At 41.1% G+C, this 16,981-nt stretch overlaps 1 protein-coding gene across 2 annotated transcripts in view; it reads right to left on the reverse strand.

Moving 5' to 3' along the window:
* The window catches only part of LOC109465112 (neuroligin-4, X-linked-like), an 81,645-nt gene that overhangs the window by 13,469 nt on the left and 51,195 nt on the right, over window positions 1–16,981 (reverse strand). The window contains exons 2-5 of one of the 2 annotated variants that reach the window (XM_019762252.1): window positions 10,479–10,631; window positions 5,841–6,032; window positions 3,705–4,524; window positions 2,487–3,026 (exon numbers count right to left, since the gene is read on the reverse strand). In XM_019762252.1, the coding sequence (XP_019617811.1) occupies window positions 2,487–3,026; window positions 3,705–4,524; window positions 5,841–6,032; window positions 10,479–10,631 (1,705 nt within the window). The remainder of the gene's footprint in view (window positions 1–2,486; window positions 3,027–3,704; window positions 4,525–5,840; window positions 6,033–10,478; window positions 10,632–16,981) is intronic. The other variant, XM_019762251.1, reaches the window with a different exon arrangement.

Genomic DNA, 16,981 nt, shown 5'->3' on the forward strand with positions numbered 1-16,981 from the left:
CCTGGAGATCCTTTGTTGAAAACGTCTTTTAAAAACGGTTGGAGCCTATTGACTAGTTTCCCACAAGCCTGTCATGAGGGACACAAACGGGCAATGGACTCCTGGGTTGCGCCCGTTGGAGCTAGCTTTGAGACATCCGTCCCAATCATTGGGACTTGTAATACTTAGATATTCCACAGTTGAAGTTAGAGGCTCTGTGCAAAATATGAATTACTTTATTGCATTTGATACTATCACAAGAGGTAGACGATCTTCAAGATTAGCAAACACACATGCGTTCTCACTGCAAGAAAGTCGCCCTGCTCGGAATGTCCTAGGACGAAAGGTGCTAGGCAGCCGTACTTTCTCATCAAGTCTGAAAATGTCATAAAAATCAATGTACAAATCTGACCAGTTTTCTCTACTATCTGTACAAGAAGACGAAAACCCTCCGTTTTAATATATTCACATAACTGATATTTTAGAAGTCTCTTTCATTTGGTAAACAAATACTCCCCAAACTAGGAAGAGATATCTGTATTGCTTTCTTTCTGATTCTTGTTCTGCCTGGCATTCATATTTGGGCCTTTATATCACTGCATTAAAGTCAAATAACCAGTAGTTTGTTAAAGGAGTACCCTCGGCATTAAACTCACCATCCAAAGTATACACAACTTTGAAATGGTATGGTGTGTTTTTTTTCTAGTTTCTGACGAAAATGATGTAAGGTTCTTGAATGGACGATATAGATTGCTTGAGGATGCCCTTAAAAGGCCAATGTTGCATGTCGGGTCAAAATTGAACATTTGTAATTTTTGGCGTCATGAGTGTCCTACATAAGCAAATGATGTTTTGTCTCCCCAGGGCTATTTCTTGTATTTGTTCAAGAGTTATTCTGTGCCTTTCTTTGGAAGACGCGGCGTCATTTAAAAACTACGTTGATTTTTGGGACAATCCATTTCTGGGCATACAGAATTTTGGAATATACCATCCTAGCAGGGGATGCTTTTGGAACAGAAAATTTTCACAAGAAGGAATAGAGAGCGAAATGTACTGAAGTTGCTCGCATACGTGCATTTTTAGTTTCAAAGCTGCACAGGTACATGCTGTTACAGAACATTGAAGGCATTTAAAACAGCTTCAACAAATGACTGTGACGTCTGCCTCAGCATTTTCTGATAGTTTGATATAATGTCGATTTAGAACCATGACGGATCAAGCAGAGGAGTGTCTATAATGGGATGCAGTCTTCTGGTTTAATAGAAAACTGGCATGTGTCAGAAATCTAGCTTAGGTTGATGGCAGTGAAAGACAAACTTTGCTCTTGAGCTAACAAAAAAAGTAAAGCCCATTGAAAGTTTCGAAAAGACATTCAGGTTGGACTGGTAATTGTATAAGGATCGCGGTATGCAGGTCTTGGTTTGACTAGTGATATATCTAGTGGTTGGACTCAGACCCCAGCAACATTTGTAATTACTGAGCATTCTTGAATATTGTAGAAAGAGTCACGTTTTATACAAGTCCCACGGACTGGTTTCCTCGATAGTTCTAATCACGTCTACCATACGTTTAAGTCACTATAATTGTTTTATATTTTCATATTAACATGACCTGACAACGCACCATGCCGTGCATTCGGTCAAACAAAGACCTTAAATCCTTTGCGTTTTAAAGCTAAAGGGAGGATGTTTGTTCTTTAGAGGTATTTAGACCATACAGTTCTGAGGACGTAATGCTGTTTCGGCAGTGATCGTCGCGTATGAGCGTAGATGCCTGACTGGATGTTGATGACCTGTGCAGGAAAAACATTCTGTTGTTAATGCTTGTGTACAGTGGCTTGGCGCCATGTGTGGTGTAGGCCACCGCTATCTTCATTGTGGCTCAAAGTGCTGTCTGCCTAGGAAAGAAATTGTCTTACTATTACATGTTAATGATAGGAACACACCTTGTCTTATCAACTTGTTATCTGCGTTGGCCCTACACATAAAAACATTGAATCACTGAATTTACGGCTATCTTTATAGCTTTTTCAAGGTAAATTGCCATTACGTCGGAAACATAAAATGCAGACAGTCAAATATCAAATGCTGTATAGAATTCGAAGAATCAAGGAGCTGGAAAATTTAAGCGAAAATTATTGTTTACGGTATTATGCATAGTTGCCATGTCTTAATGAGAAGAAGCAGGCAGTTTTAAGATTGCATCTGTCTATAGGTAATGATGATGATGATGTCTATAGGAAAGAAACTAAGCCCACAGCTACCTGACAACTTAAAGGTTAGTTTGTTACTAGTAAGGTACATAAGATACAAAAATAAAAGAGCCACGTCTGTTCCCGTTACAAACCAGCATGACATTAAAATAGTGGTTATACTACATCATGATGGTCACATCACTGTCTTGGAATTGGCCATCCACAAACGAAAAACAGGCGAGCACAGTGAAATATCGTGTTTTACATAGGATTTCTACAAGCGTAATGAAAAGACCATGTTCTAAACACTCACCTCATTTCCACAATCCGAATCGTGGGAGAATTGCTGCAGTGATTGCTTTGCATTTTATGCATAAGTCCAGGAGTGTCCTTTTCGTCGTTCCGTTTCCGTTTATCTCTCCTATAGTATAGGAGTGCGAATACAATGATATTGATGAGTAGTAAAGAAGTTCCCACGGCTATGGTTATACTGAGTTCCCTAGAGTGGTCCTGTTGAGGTGGTTGTGTGCCGAACAGATCGTTTATTCCTGCAATGCCAGGACCAGGCTTCCACGGCCCCTTAGTAGGGGCAAAGTTGGGACAAATGGCTGATCCTGGCCGGTAAGGGTCGATGGAGGGAGTTGGCGAGGTTCTGGGTCTCACGATGCTGGGCAGCCATTCCATCCAGAAGGCCAGCTTGTGAGCACGGTAGTACTCCCTCATCCGAGGCTTCATGCCCATGTAAATGTACTGTTGCCTTTCATATATGTACCGAGGCCAATTTACACCTTGATACTTGTTGGGTTTGGTGCTGAGAAAAATCTCCTTTTGCGTTTCTGGCAGATTGGGATTCCTGGAAAGAACTACATATTAGTAGAGTTCGGGAGATATTCCCTTACGCGCATTCCGTAGTTATATTGGTTAGCTTGTGATATATTAAATGGTTAATAAACATTGCTGCCGCGCCGGGCGAAAGTCAAATTGAACTCTACACGTGCATTGAAAACAAGGAAACGTTTGAGATTATCTTTTAAAGCGTCAATATCAATAACGTGGTTACTTGCAAATTTGGCCTCTGTGACACTTACCCTATAGACTAATGCATTTTCGCTCCTATTCCATATCACATGCACATGTTGACCTGCATGATACATGTACCTGCACATGTACCACTCAATCACCTACAACGGACCTGAGTGGGATAGTTTGGGTGCCTGAAACGGGCATGAAGTCGCAAGTTGATAATAGATTTAATTTTTGCTGCAATCCTTTAGCCTATTGGTTGGATAGCGAAGTGTGTAGATGTATTTGTAAAGCTTGCCGCGTCGACGAGAGCAAAGAAGAGGGAAGAAGTTACAATAACGGAAGGAAAACGGGAAACAGAGAGGTTGTCATCAGGAGAGCGAAAATTAAGTAGAAAGATTCCAGAAGTAAGATTACAGTGGCAAAACACAATGTCAACAATAATGATTTACACCTATGTCACGAGGTGAGATAATAATCTGTGTGTACCTTTGTTTATTGTACCTACCCTGTTTTTGCAAAGTTGGTCCAGTAGGTCATGATCGCTACACTCAACATGGCCTCTTGCTTGGAGTATGACGTGAAGGAGTATAAACCATCTGGAGACACGAGCTGCGTGTTGGCGATGGGCGCTCCAAACACAAACGGCAGTTCCTCTCCGTGAATCGCTCCAGTCCAATCCGGGACAGACGTGTTTTCGCTCTGATGTTGGAATGTATAAAAGAACGTCTTCTTTGTGGGGGAGTTCCTCGAGTGCGAGTTCACAGTTTTTATTGCAGGAACGACAAAGAAGAAATCCGTGAAGAGAGCCACTGTGCTTTTCCTGCGTTTCAAGTCATTGTTTCTGTCCCCCCAGTCAGTGTAGCTGAAAGTAACTGCGTCAATTATTTCTTGAAGTCTAGTTTGGAAAACATCCTGAACGAAACTTCGAACTACACTTTCAAATCTATTCCGGTCTATGCCATCGTAGATGCCATCGATTCCCTCTACATACATGAAGCCATCGCTCTCAGCCACACCGACCATGTAGTCATAAGTGGTGAACGGCAGTGAATCACGCAACTTCTTTGGGTCGTCTGGTACAAGAATCCCATCCACTACCGGAGAAAATGCCCGATAGTACGGTGACTTTTCTGGGTCGTATCGGGTAATGTTCGCCAGGGTATTTCCATTGATTACCCTGAGACAGTTCACCATAGCCCCCGTGTTGTTGTTGACATCACAGCCTGCTGCCTTGGCTACAGTCTGGGCGTACTGACGCCCTGATCTACTGATAGACCACGTGGCCATCGCCGTCCCACTTTGGGAAATACCTCGGCTAAACAGAGCTAAAGAGAATAAGAAAACAGATGTTGCAGGTATTGAGAAAAAACAACCACAATGACAAAACAATACAAACTGCCTCACGATAAAGCTTCTCCTCAAATAGAAACTCAACTAATAGGGCACTGGACAAAAGTACACGGGAGTGTTAAATTTGACGCAAAATTACCACAGCTACCTCGTAAAAATAATGCACATTTTCTTCGGTTAGACGTTTCTTTTGGAAATGCTGTACACGAGTAATAGAAGAATAGAATGATATCAGACGAGTAAGAATAATAAAGGTGCACAATGGCTGGACAAGTATGATATCATGACTTGTCTTGACTTGACTTTCCAACTCTATACCATGAGATAAAATGGCGTCATACATATTTAAGCTCTCTTGGACGGTAATGTTGAATCTTTGATAATAGTATTTTTAACATAATGTTACAGCTAAAAAATTCACTAATATTAACTAATGACGTCCATATAGACGTTTTAATTTTATGTAAAGAATACATAGTAGTTATTCAGAACCATAGCCAAGTATGTACTTGTGATCCGGCATTTAAGATTTTGACTAATGGTGTCATAAAATTCGCATAAAGTACGAATCTCTCGAGATAGAAGGATGCCACTTATGAATTCGTTTGTAATAAAACTCATATTCAAATTTTATAGCCCGTGTTGACGCGGGCATGAAAAACGCAGCGATCTAAGGCCGTGTTTATGTGAAGTCACCCAAGGCGCTTAACATGAGGTTTACCCCGAAGCCCTTTTCAAGTGGCTCCAATTACCCCGAAGCCGGTTTCAAGTGGCTCCATCTTAACGCTCCAAATCACATTGAAAGCGCCTCGATCCCAAGCCACTTCTAGAGGTGGTTTCGAATCGGTTTTCCCGCATCGCGATTTGCGTCTGAACGCAATGTGATTTCAATGTGACCTCACTTGGTCATGAATTATGGGGTGATATTTCTTTATTTATATGCAATACGAAATTTTACGTGTCAGCATGCAACGAGTAGTAATGGTCAAATAATGTGTCCGTTCTAGGGCGAGCTTTGCCGCCTCTGGCGGGACTACGTCGGCATTCGGCCGAGATACGCTGGGAGGGGGGCCCCAGCAAGCAGGTCGTTGACCTCTGACAATAATGACACGCTACCTAGCGTGTTTTCATCAAACAACAATGAATGTAGTTTCGGAGAATCGTGACCGGGCATGTTTTAAAAGGAATGTATGGCACGTGGACCAGATGTGAGGAATGTGAGTTACCCGAATCGCGGTTTGGGTGACTTCACATAAACACGGCCTAAATCAAACAGACTCCTGTACCTTACCTTTTGCTTTAACATTTGGAGACATCATCAGCAGATTAACGCAAGCCGCACCAGAGCCGGAACCGAAGATGACGACATTGTTCGGATTTCCTCCAAAGTACTTAATGTACTTCTGGATCCACTCCAGCGCCCGGACCTGATCCCAGAGACCGGCGTTCCCCATGGCGCTACCGTCACCGGTACTCAGAAAACCTGCAGAAGAGAAGGTTCATTTTATTTATCATTTATTTATTTATTACAACTTTGCCACATGGACAGGACAGGGGGAACAGGCAGATGCCCTTTCCACGCCCCCTGTCCCGATAAAAACATACATAAATCTAAAATACAACTAATAACAAATACAAATAATAACTAACAATAATCTTAAAGGTAAGTAGTAAAACAAAAACAAATGTAATAACTACGATAACATAGGTATAAACAGTACTAGAAACAGTAATAATAATAGTAATGATAGCAGTACTTAGTAAAATATAAATGAGATCTAAAATCAAAGGGTGTGCCAACTGTAGATGTTTTGCGGATCGAAAGCGTTTAATGTTGTGTTGGTAGTAATCAACTTTATTGCAACACAATGAATAGGATCAAATTTTCAAGGACTACTTTTTGTGAGGTAAAAAAGTAGCCCGGGAAAGTGTACTTTGAATAAGGTAATGTGTCACAACTTTCACGGGTTTACGTTCGGAAGTAACTGGTCATTAATTATCCTGATGAAGGCGACTTTGGTAGTTGAAAATTACGGATGAGAGGCATGGAGAATGAACACGACAACCCAGCACAGGATACAGACATTCGTCCACAACTGCCTCAGATGCGTCTTCAACATCAGGTAACAAGTAAAATCTGAGATTTTATACCTCCGGGCTTTTTATTGTATATTTTTATATAGGGTTTTAAACAAAGAATTTATCGAGACCGGACACCCCTCCCTCTGTGTGAGGGGTCATATACGTGGACCAGACCGAGGATAGCTTAAACATGCCAAAAAGTCAACGGTTGCGACCACTTTCACGCTCAAAGGGGTGTTTTGTGGCCACCAAAAGGCACCATTTTCAGGCCCGAAAACATATATACAATAAAAACAAAAGAACGTGCATCATCTACAGCCCAATAGCAAAACATATACCGAGTCTCAAAAGAATCCGTCCACCCAAACGCGAGAAACAGCTGCGAACATGAAAATCTAAATCTCCCACAAAACCTTTCCGCGGAAGGATATATCCTCCCCCGGAGGTAATAAGAGAAAGTCAGAAACGAAGAGATGTAGAGGAGAAGAGGTGTAGGACAGGACAGGACCCTGTGGCTGGGGGTGGATCGGTCACGCCCTCGGGAACCGACAGACAGGTACTGACCGGAACCCCCGAGGCAACAGACACATTCCGACATGGCAACAGACAGCTTTGCCCATTTTCGGCCACCCTCAGAGGGCAACTAAATTTCTTGAATTTTCTTTCCAAAATCAGGCTACAACCATTCATAAAGATTACTTGCGTGGCCTTAACAAACGCGTTTGATGCTTGGTTGATCTCAACAGAATGTATTTCCACTATGGTTTACAAAACAAATTTTGTTCAAAGATCTTATTCACACATTTTTCAATTGATTATGCATTAATTCGTCCTTATTCAGTCCACCCAGACAGTGACGGTCATCAGTACCGAGCGAAATTCACGAGTTTCTCATCCCCAGAATGCATTGCGAAAACAGGGGTCTAAACCTCAATTGTATAGGACAGGAAGGCATCGGAATGATCCTGTTGAAGTCAAACAGTTTGTTTTTCAGTGTGTTTTGAGGTGTCGGGCCACTTATGCGCAACGTTAATTAAATAACTATGGGTTGAATCTGACAAGGAATAGAGAGTAAATTTTTTGGAATATGTGGTTTGTAACGTTATATTAATAACGCTATACTGATGCTGTAACACAGGGATTACTCTAAGTGTAGCTGAGGCTATCGCTCTTGACAGAACTGGTTGGAGGAACCTGACGGAGGGGAGCAAGGGGCCAGTACCTGGCCTGGGCACTTAGGCAGGTAGGCAGGATGCAGTAACGTTACAAACCACGTGTTCCATGTTAAGAAGAACACAAAAACTTTATTATCTATTTGTTGTCAGATTCGACTCATAGTCATTTAATTAATGTTAAGCATAAAATGCCCCAACACCTCAAAACAAAAGCAAGTTGTTAAACGTCAACAGGATCATTCCGATGGCGTCCTGTTCTATGCAAATGAGGTTTAGTGCCATGTTTTAGCCATGTGTTCTGGCGATGGGAAACTCGTGAATGAACAGTACAGAGAAGACGGGAGATGATGAGGCAACGGAAAGGATTGGAGGATGACATCAGAGAATGGCCCAGCTTGACACTAAATGAAATGCCAAGGGAAAAAAACGAAAGGGGTGGAGAAAACAGTGCCTGTGGCGCCACGACGGCGGAATAATGAGATGAAAACCAGAGGTATAACCATAAACGTCTGCCCCCCCCCCCATCCCTGCACAGGCAGATCTGTTTATGAATCTGTCTAATCTGGTGCCTGAAACCACGAACGAAAGATCTTAACGGAACATCATCCAGTGTGAGAAAATCGGATTCATTTCTTGGTAAACCACCCTTTAAAGATCACTCGTAACGTGTCATTAACTGTAACCCTGCATGTTATTATGCAACGGTAATACGCACAGGGAACAGTTTAGGGTCATGTAATATACAGAGTCGCTTGCCAAATGGTGATTACAGAACGCCAATGGGGACAATTCATCGTTGATTTTCTATCAACCTGCACGTAATGTTGACCTATTTAGTCAGTTGAGAACATCATGTAGATGCCAAATGTCATAGATCCTGCTAGCTGATTAATTGTTGACTAAAATCATGGACCGTTTAACATTTTCACGACTGTTATTAAGAAAAGCACGGATTACTATGCGAAATTAAAAAACATGCAAATCAGCCAGTCGTTCGTCGGGAAGGTATGTTTCTTAATGTTTCTACCCACTCTACCTTGCCACCATCACGAGGATAAGTTCTATATCCTGTTGCTTAATATCGGCGCGTCAGACCTTTAACAAAAAAACTATTATAGCATTTACTCCTGAATAATGGAAATGAGATCCTGATTTCAATAAGTTATATTTACAAATTATCATCTTCATTTAACTGTGAAATTCCCGGCAGTAACCAGTATAGAATTATAGCATTTTCTCACCGAGTACGCACATTAGGTCTTCAATTACATAATTAGTGTCTGCCGATGTTCCTCTCGTTTTAAATTACATATGCCTTAAGTTTGAACAGTCCTTGAACGTATGAGATTTATAGAATTTCCTAATTCGTTCTGCAAGTTACCTCTTGCTTTGCCAAATTTAGTTCAATTGAATTTTGTCAAACACAAGTCAGTACAAGGGCACAAGAGGCTACCTATACTACCGCCTCAGAAAGCCATCATATGTTTAAAGGGGACAAAAAGCAATTATACAAAGTAATAAGCAAGTGAAATATCCGTTTTTTCTCTGCTTTATTCTCCTTGTCATAGTTGAAATATTGATATTGTTTAAATTTCCAACACTGCAATTTAGAATGTAGGTCTTACTTATCCACGTCTTCATCGGTCTGTAATATCGTTTAATGATAATAAACATTAGTAAACAAGAATTAGGAGATCTCATACCTCCATAACATATCTAGAGGTTATGTAAATGTTTTTTGGGGGATTGGTCTCATTGATTATGTAAATAAGGTCGTAATTACCGTTTTCTAAAGTCAAATTATAATACTTTGCTTGTGAAATTCCTATCGTTTGGCAATATTTCAATTCAACATGTCCTCATTAATTATCCAAATGACCTGTATATTATAATAATATATGCATGTTAACGTTCATATGTCACAAGGTATGAAATTCCCATCATTCACCATTAAAAAATGACAGAACTTTACATCATGCAAATAATGACCTTATGTTGATGTTCCGCCTACCATACATTACAAACATTACACGTATAAAAGAACTATTATGTAAAACACTGTAATTTGATTATGCAACTTAAGTCTTCATTTGCTTAATTATTATTTAATCATGTACATTCGCTACCTACATACCAAAAATGCAACGGGGACAAAACCTACCGTCATTCCTGACAGGAAAATCTATCTGTCACCAAAAAGTCAATACCGTAGCATGTTCAGAACAAACGATACAAAACCCGGAAGTCCTGCTACAGTACCAAGGTCAGCCACCAGGAGGCCTATATTTGACCTTGGCCTTTGTCTTCCTACAACCTACCAACATACCAAATATCATAACAATCCATAAATGCGTTCTGAAGTTATACTGACTACAAATGTGCGGAAACACACACCGACAGACACACCAAAAACAATATCTCAATTTTTGGATTATGAAGTAAAAATTGCATCAGGTTGGTGAATGATTGGGTATCGGAGTTCTTCCTTCACAACCATTTGTTTACAACAGCCGACTTAGCGATAATCGTCTGTCACTTTCAGCAGGGCGATTCTGTCGGATTCACTGTACACTGAAGCTACTGGTTCACTGTGTACTGAAGCTAGGTGTTACTGTTTTGTCATGTACACGAAAGTACAGAGCAATAACATTAAATAATGAAAGCTAGCTTACCGAATACACCCAGTCTGTAGTTGAAGGTAACGACGATGACTTTGCCATAACTCGCAAGAACGGTTCCATCATACATAGCGCCAGTTCCACTGGACCACCAGCCACCGTGGATGAACACCATCACCGTCCGGTTCTGCATGGGTTGATTAGTATCTGTAAATAAAACATGATGTTTAGACTTCTGAGTCAAACATTCTAAAACGTAACCCACGTCACGCATGGCCATATGTTTATGAAGGAGGTCATGACCTCCGGACGGAGTATTATGGGTAGTCGTTTTTTCGTGTTCGCAGCTGGAACACGGGGTTCTCTTTGTTTAATCGACATGTAATTTTATACGCCGTCTGCGGGCATGCCCGTGATGATGCACGTATTTATATTTTTGCCGTAGCTGTCTTTTCGGTCAAATTAACATTTCAGATGCACCCCTACATTTATGAGGCAAATTGGAATGGTCAAGAAAACCCCATTGTTTGGAATATATAGCGGGTGTGTGTGCTTCCTTCAGGCTTATGGGGAGGGGTCGATAAGTAGTACCATATGTTTCGTCCCCATGTACTGATGGTCTTTGTGATTCGTTAAATGTTTACCCAACGTTAGAGTACGCGGCTCCGGTTCGGAATGGACGAAAAAAGCTTTAGCTAGAGGGGCGTTAACTAATTTTAGTAAAGTAAAGTTAGTTGTGTGTTAAAAAGTAAAATAATTTTCTTACTACAGGTAACACCCCTAGCTAACGAGAATATGATAGTTCATTGGGTTAAAAGTACAAAAAGTACAAATTACCACTTTTTGTCTTATTTGTCTTTTGCACACGTTTACAGATACTAAGTAACAATTGTGTTAAATAACCAGGTCCCTTAGAATAATGCACGGCGCTATTTCTTTTATATTTAATCTTTGAAGACAGGCGGCTAAGTATACCTTTTGCCAGATCTGATAGGTTCAGAAATCGACGGAAAGTCTTTTCTGTCAAAGTAGGTATAAAAATCATTTGCGACCAAACGCAAACATTTCCTTGTCGATCTTTAAGAAAAACACGCAAAGTTGATTATTTTTACCTTCGCTCCTATTAATATAAAATGCAGAGAGGCTGTGATGATTCAGTCTCTGGTATATTCGTAATAACCCACGTTACTGTACCAGAGACTGGTTCGTCACAGCTTCTCTGCAGACATCACAGAAAACCGTGATACATGTTGTGCTACGAATACCGAGATGGATCGTACTACCACAGCGGCAGAATAGACCCACATTCAGGTATCAATCATTTCTGACACATGACAATATGATGAAGCAAGTTTAAACTGTGAGTTCGAACAAAAGAAACTGGGCTCTGTAGCTCGGTGAGCAATGAATGTTACAGACAGGAAGTCTGTGGCTCTCTCTCCCGCGTCTTTCAGGGATGGTTGCAATGTCATGATGTAGATGGCCTCTTTGTAGTACCTCAAGAAAAGACGGAGGACTCCACAGACATTCTGAAACATATCGTGCACTGCTCACCGAGTCACGTGTGTCGTCTGCATAACATTACGCCAAGGAAACGGTGGATCTCCCTTTCCTTGACAAAGACTGGAGTTGCACTGTCGGTGATTTGGGTAAAATTCCTTGTGTTGCAAATCACAGTCTATCCTTGCTTCATAATAACTACTGATGAACTTTCAAGATAACATGACAACAAAGTTTTGTCGGAGGGAAATGTATACCGTGTGCTTATTTGGAACCACTGTACTGGTGAAGACTTTGTTGTATCTTGAGGATGCAATTTTCTGCCAAGTATTGATTGGTAAAATAACCTACTATCTTTCACCTAACCTCGGTGCGGTAACCTGGAACACTGCTTTGATCGATGCTATGAATTTTAAATGTTGTCGGCGATGTTTGATGCGCCTATCAAGAGAAAACGGCCTATGTGCATGGGCATGGGCATTTCTCCCGGCTTCCTATAATACAGTAAGGAAACATTATAAAGAAACTCCTGTCAGGATGTTGACTATCAATACATTGACTCATTCAAAAAATGGATTATAATCCACAAAGACAAATTAACCAGATAGTTGAAGCAGACCTAAACATTATCCATGTCACAAGACCTTAGAGGTTCTACACTGTTTAGCCAAAGATAACATTTTTTCATGTATATGCTCCATGTATCATCTGTTGTCTCCTCATAATAAAGTGTATTGATGAGTGGCTAATTTCACCAGCCTCTCCCCATGTATACGGCACGGCAGTCAGATGCAGAATGAGTAGTGAAAGGCTAGAACAGCAAACCATTACTGGCCCTGTTCATATGAAGTCAGTGAAGGCGCTTTACATGTGGTTTACCCCGAAGCCGGTTTCAAGTGGCTCCATCTGAACGCTCCAAATCACATTGAAAGCGCCTCGATCCCAAACATCTTCTAGAGGTGGTTTCGAATCGGTTTTCCCGCATCTCAATTTGCGTCTGAACGCAATGTGATTTCAATGTGACTTCACTTGGTCATGGGTTACGGGGTGATATTTCTTTATTTATATGCAATACCAAATTTTACGTGTCAGCAACTTAAAGAGCAGTAATGGTCAAATAATGTGTCCGTTCTAGGACGAGCTTCACCGCCTCTGGCTGGACCACGTCGGCATTCGGCCGAGGTACGCTGGGTATCAGCAAGCAGGTCGTTGACCCATGACATTAATAACACGCTACCTTGCGTGTTTTCATCAAACAACAATGGAAGCAGTTTCGGAGAATCGTGATTGGACACGGTTTGAAAGGAATGTATGGCACGTGGACCAGATGTGAGGAATTCGTGCTACCCGAATCGCGGTTCGGGTGGTTTCATATGAACAAGGCCACTGAGACCCAAAGACACGTTGATAGACAGAATGTTTAGCCAGGCTTTTATTGACGCCATAAAAAAATATCATATGAATCTCGGCGACCAGATGTTGACAGATAAACGGATTAAGTAGCAGCATCCTGGCGTGTTTAACAGACATATTCTGTAATCCAACATGGTGGATGTGAAAAGCCTCTATTCCTAACTTCCGACATCACATTTCTAAACACGTCAAGCCCACCAACTGGTCAATGACCCGCAAGAACGTAACATACACAATGACAGCCCCATCTTGTCAAAAAAGGCTTTGCATTGGAATTTTATGCTGACACCACTAGAAACAAGCACTTTAAAACATATTTACATTAATTTCAAACCTCAAACCTTTACCTCCACTGCAAAGCTGGATTTGTCAGGTGTCTTTTGGTACAAATAGTGGAAGGTCGACTCCGGAGTTTTAAAGAGATACCCATGGGAACATGGGTCAGTCCACCAAGAGAAGTGCTATGTAGAGGTCAATAACAGGTCAAACCATGGCAAAGATCACACTTTTCGGCTAGATTTTAAAAATATACACTGCTTAAACTTGTTGACATAATTTATGCAATTTATTTAAGTACTCGAATACTGCAATTGTAGACATGTTTTTAAACAGAATTTTTGTCATTTAATAAAATCAAGTTATTTTTAAGACAAATTAAGTTTATTTTGTTAGCAGCTTTGTTATGTAAAAATATAGTAACTATGATTTTTTTTATTCCAACATTTCATGACTAGACATGATGACAGCACACTCAAGTTATATCAACCTATTTCATGCCGCCACCAACGCAGAGGACGAATACAGGACAGGACAAAACTCGTTTTCACTTGAGTTAAATGAGGAAAGTCGTGTGAAGTGCCTTTCCCAAGTTTTAAAGATCGGTGGCTTGTCAGGACTCGAACCCCTTGGTTCCGAGTCGAGCACGCTACCGCTACGCCACACGACCCCGCAAATACTATGATTTTGAAATTTGAGACCACAATGCAAATGAAACGAACAAGCATAAGCATGGATAAATGGTGTTTCAGAAGAGCAAGATCCGACTATCCATCCATGCACGCATCCATCCATCCATCCATCCATCCATCCATCCATCCATCCATCCATCCATCCATCGCATATTCCTCTTGGTCTCAAAGACCTTTAGAAAGGATGCGCATCATTCCAATAATATACCCAAAGAAGGCCCTGTTCAGACGGAGTCAGTGAGAGCGCTTTACATATGGTTTCCGCCGAAGCCGGTTTTACGTGGACCCATCTGAACGCTCCAAATCACATTGAAAGCGCCTCAATGCCAAACCACTTCGGAAGGTGAACCTGTCTTCCCGCATCGCGATTTGCATCTGAGCCCAATGTGATTTCAATGTGACTTCACCTGGTTATGGATTACGAGGTGATATTTCTCTTATTTATATGCAATACAAAAATTAACGTGGCAGCAACTTAATGGTCGAATGATGTGTCCATTCTAGGACGATCTTCACCTCCTCTGGCGGGACCACGTCGACATTCGGCCGAGATACGCTGGGAGGGGGGCACCAGCAAGCAGGTCGTTGACCTCTGACATAACACGCAAGGTATCAAAAACAATTAATGTAGATTAGGAGAATCGTGATCGGACACGGTTTGGAAGGAATGTGTGGCACGTGGACCAGATATTAGGAATGTGAGTTGCCCGAATCGCGGTTTGGCCGGTTTCATGTGAACAAGGCCGACATCTGTCCAGCCCATCAGTCTCGCCCATCCCACACCTGCAGCTGCGAAAACAAAAAAAAAAACAACAACATCGAACCCCCGGAATTAACAACACAACACACCTTCACCTCAACTCACTTTCCTACGTACCTTCTTCCTTCACATACAATACTCTCCATTGCCCTCACGTAATGCTGACCTTTTTATGCTGTCGTTATAAGCATGAAATATAAGACTTAGCTTATCTGCATTTATATTTATTCCGCTAGAGGACGTAATTATACTGCGTCAACCGATATACGCTTCCAACTGCCTCTTTAGCTCGTGACATGTCTCCACGTCGTTCGATAAGGAACTGTACAATTGTTTCCAACCCTGAATGAATTATCCAGAAAGGAGGAGGAATAGGCGCTTTTTTCGAAGGCTGCAAGGAGAATCACCTGCATTGGATAGATCTCGTAAATTCTGACTTACTAGTATTATGGATAGTATCTTTACATTTGGCCAGACTGACTTAATTTTATCGATGACATCCTCTGAAGACCCCAAACTAGTGCGAGCGGGCGAATCCCCCCCCCCAATGCTGCTAACCCACATAAGTACAAAGCTGGTATTGTGAATTTGTGGTAGTACATAGCGACCTTTACGACAAACCGACTCATGCTGGCCTTTTGCAGCATTTATGAGTCGGCACTGTACTGAGTCCTGGAGTTCCATGGAGCGCCAGCAGCCTAGGTGCCGTCAGCCATTATGATAGTTACTGCCGTCTCCCAATTGTCACTAGCTACCATGGACTACGGAGGAGGGCACCCAAGCCTCAGAGGAGGTGATTCGTTTTTTGAGAACAGGCGAAAATCAATGCGTCCATAAAATCAAATCAGTGTGGCCTTAATTCCTTTATGAAAGAAGGCTATGTTTTGTAAGGAGTTTCTGTGGATTATATTAGCAGTGCAGCCCTAGAAGCTATTAATGGGTTATGCCATTTTGAATGTAAAAATAAACTTCTTTTTTTGGCACTGCAGCGGAACGTACGTTCTGAACATTCTATAGCCACGGTCGGTAAGGGAAGTTAGCGTTTGGATAAAGGAAGAAATCATTACTTTTAATTACTTACAAATAATGAAAAGCAAAGCGTAAGTTGTAAAATTTTCTGAAAGTCAATTTTTCTTTGGATTTAGATGACAGGAAAATCATGCTCATTAGATGTGCATGATGGGCCAAGAGGAACATCAATAAATATGAATCCTGCAAACTAACCGTAGATTACTGGGACTAGTGCATCCTGACTGCATGCGAAGATCTCGTTTTGAATTCAACTTTATCAGAGACAGAGGCTTTGGAAAACTATACCTGATGAATTATCATGAGTTCTAGTGACTGACGTGTCTTTCTTCAGTTCTTCAGAGGTAGCAATCTCTAGTCACAAACCATTCACCTTCTAAAACACACAACACATGTTTGAAAAAAAAAACACTTTCTTAACAGAATGTCTAACATCTAGAATGATTTGAAATTGTAAGAGTACAATAAGCATTTTAGTTGGTGTACATGAACCTCGTGTCAGGTTATTTCTTGCATTACTTAAGCTTGTTTATTCTTGTCAGTGTACCCATGCTTTGTATATGTTACTTCCGTGTGTGTCGTGTATTGTTCTATAAATGAGAAACCGCAGGAATAAAGAAAACTATATTTGCTAATTGTTGATCCAAATGTACTCAAACTTGACTGATGAACTCAGTCATACATGTCCAGGGACCGTTCTCTATTCCTCTCGTCAAGGCATACCTACGATTATATATGCACTGCGAGGACTTACACCGTTTACATACCTCTGTGCTCGTTTAATACAATACTATTTATTACAAAAAATGAAATTGATTTAGTTTGCATACATCATATAAAATATACCTAGAATAGAATGGACGGATAGTGAACGTGTACACTAAGTA

Source organism: Branchiostoma belcheri, unplaced genomic scaffold (genome assembly GCF_001625305.1).
Source record: "Branchiostoma belcheri isolate BF01 breed outbred unplaced genomic scaffold, Haploidv18h27 scaffold148, whole genome shotgun sequence".
NCBI classification, from domain to species: Eukaryota; Metazoa; Chordata; class Leptocardii; order Amphioxiformes; family Branchiostomatidae; genus Branchiostoma; species Branchiostoma belcheri.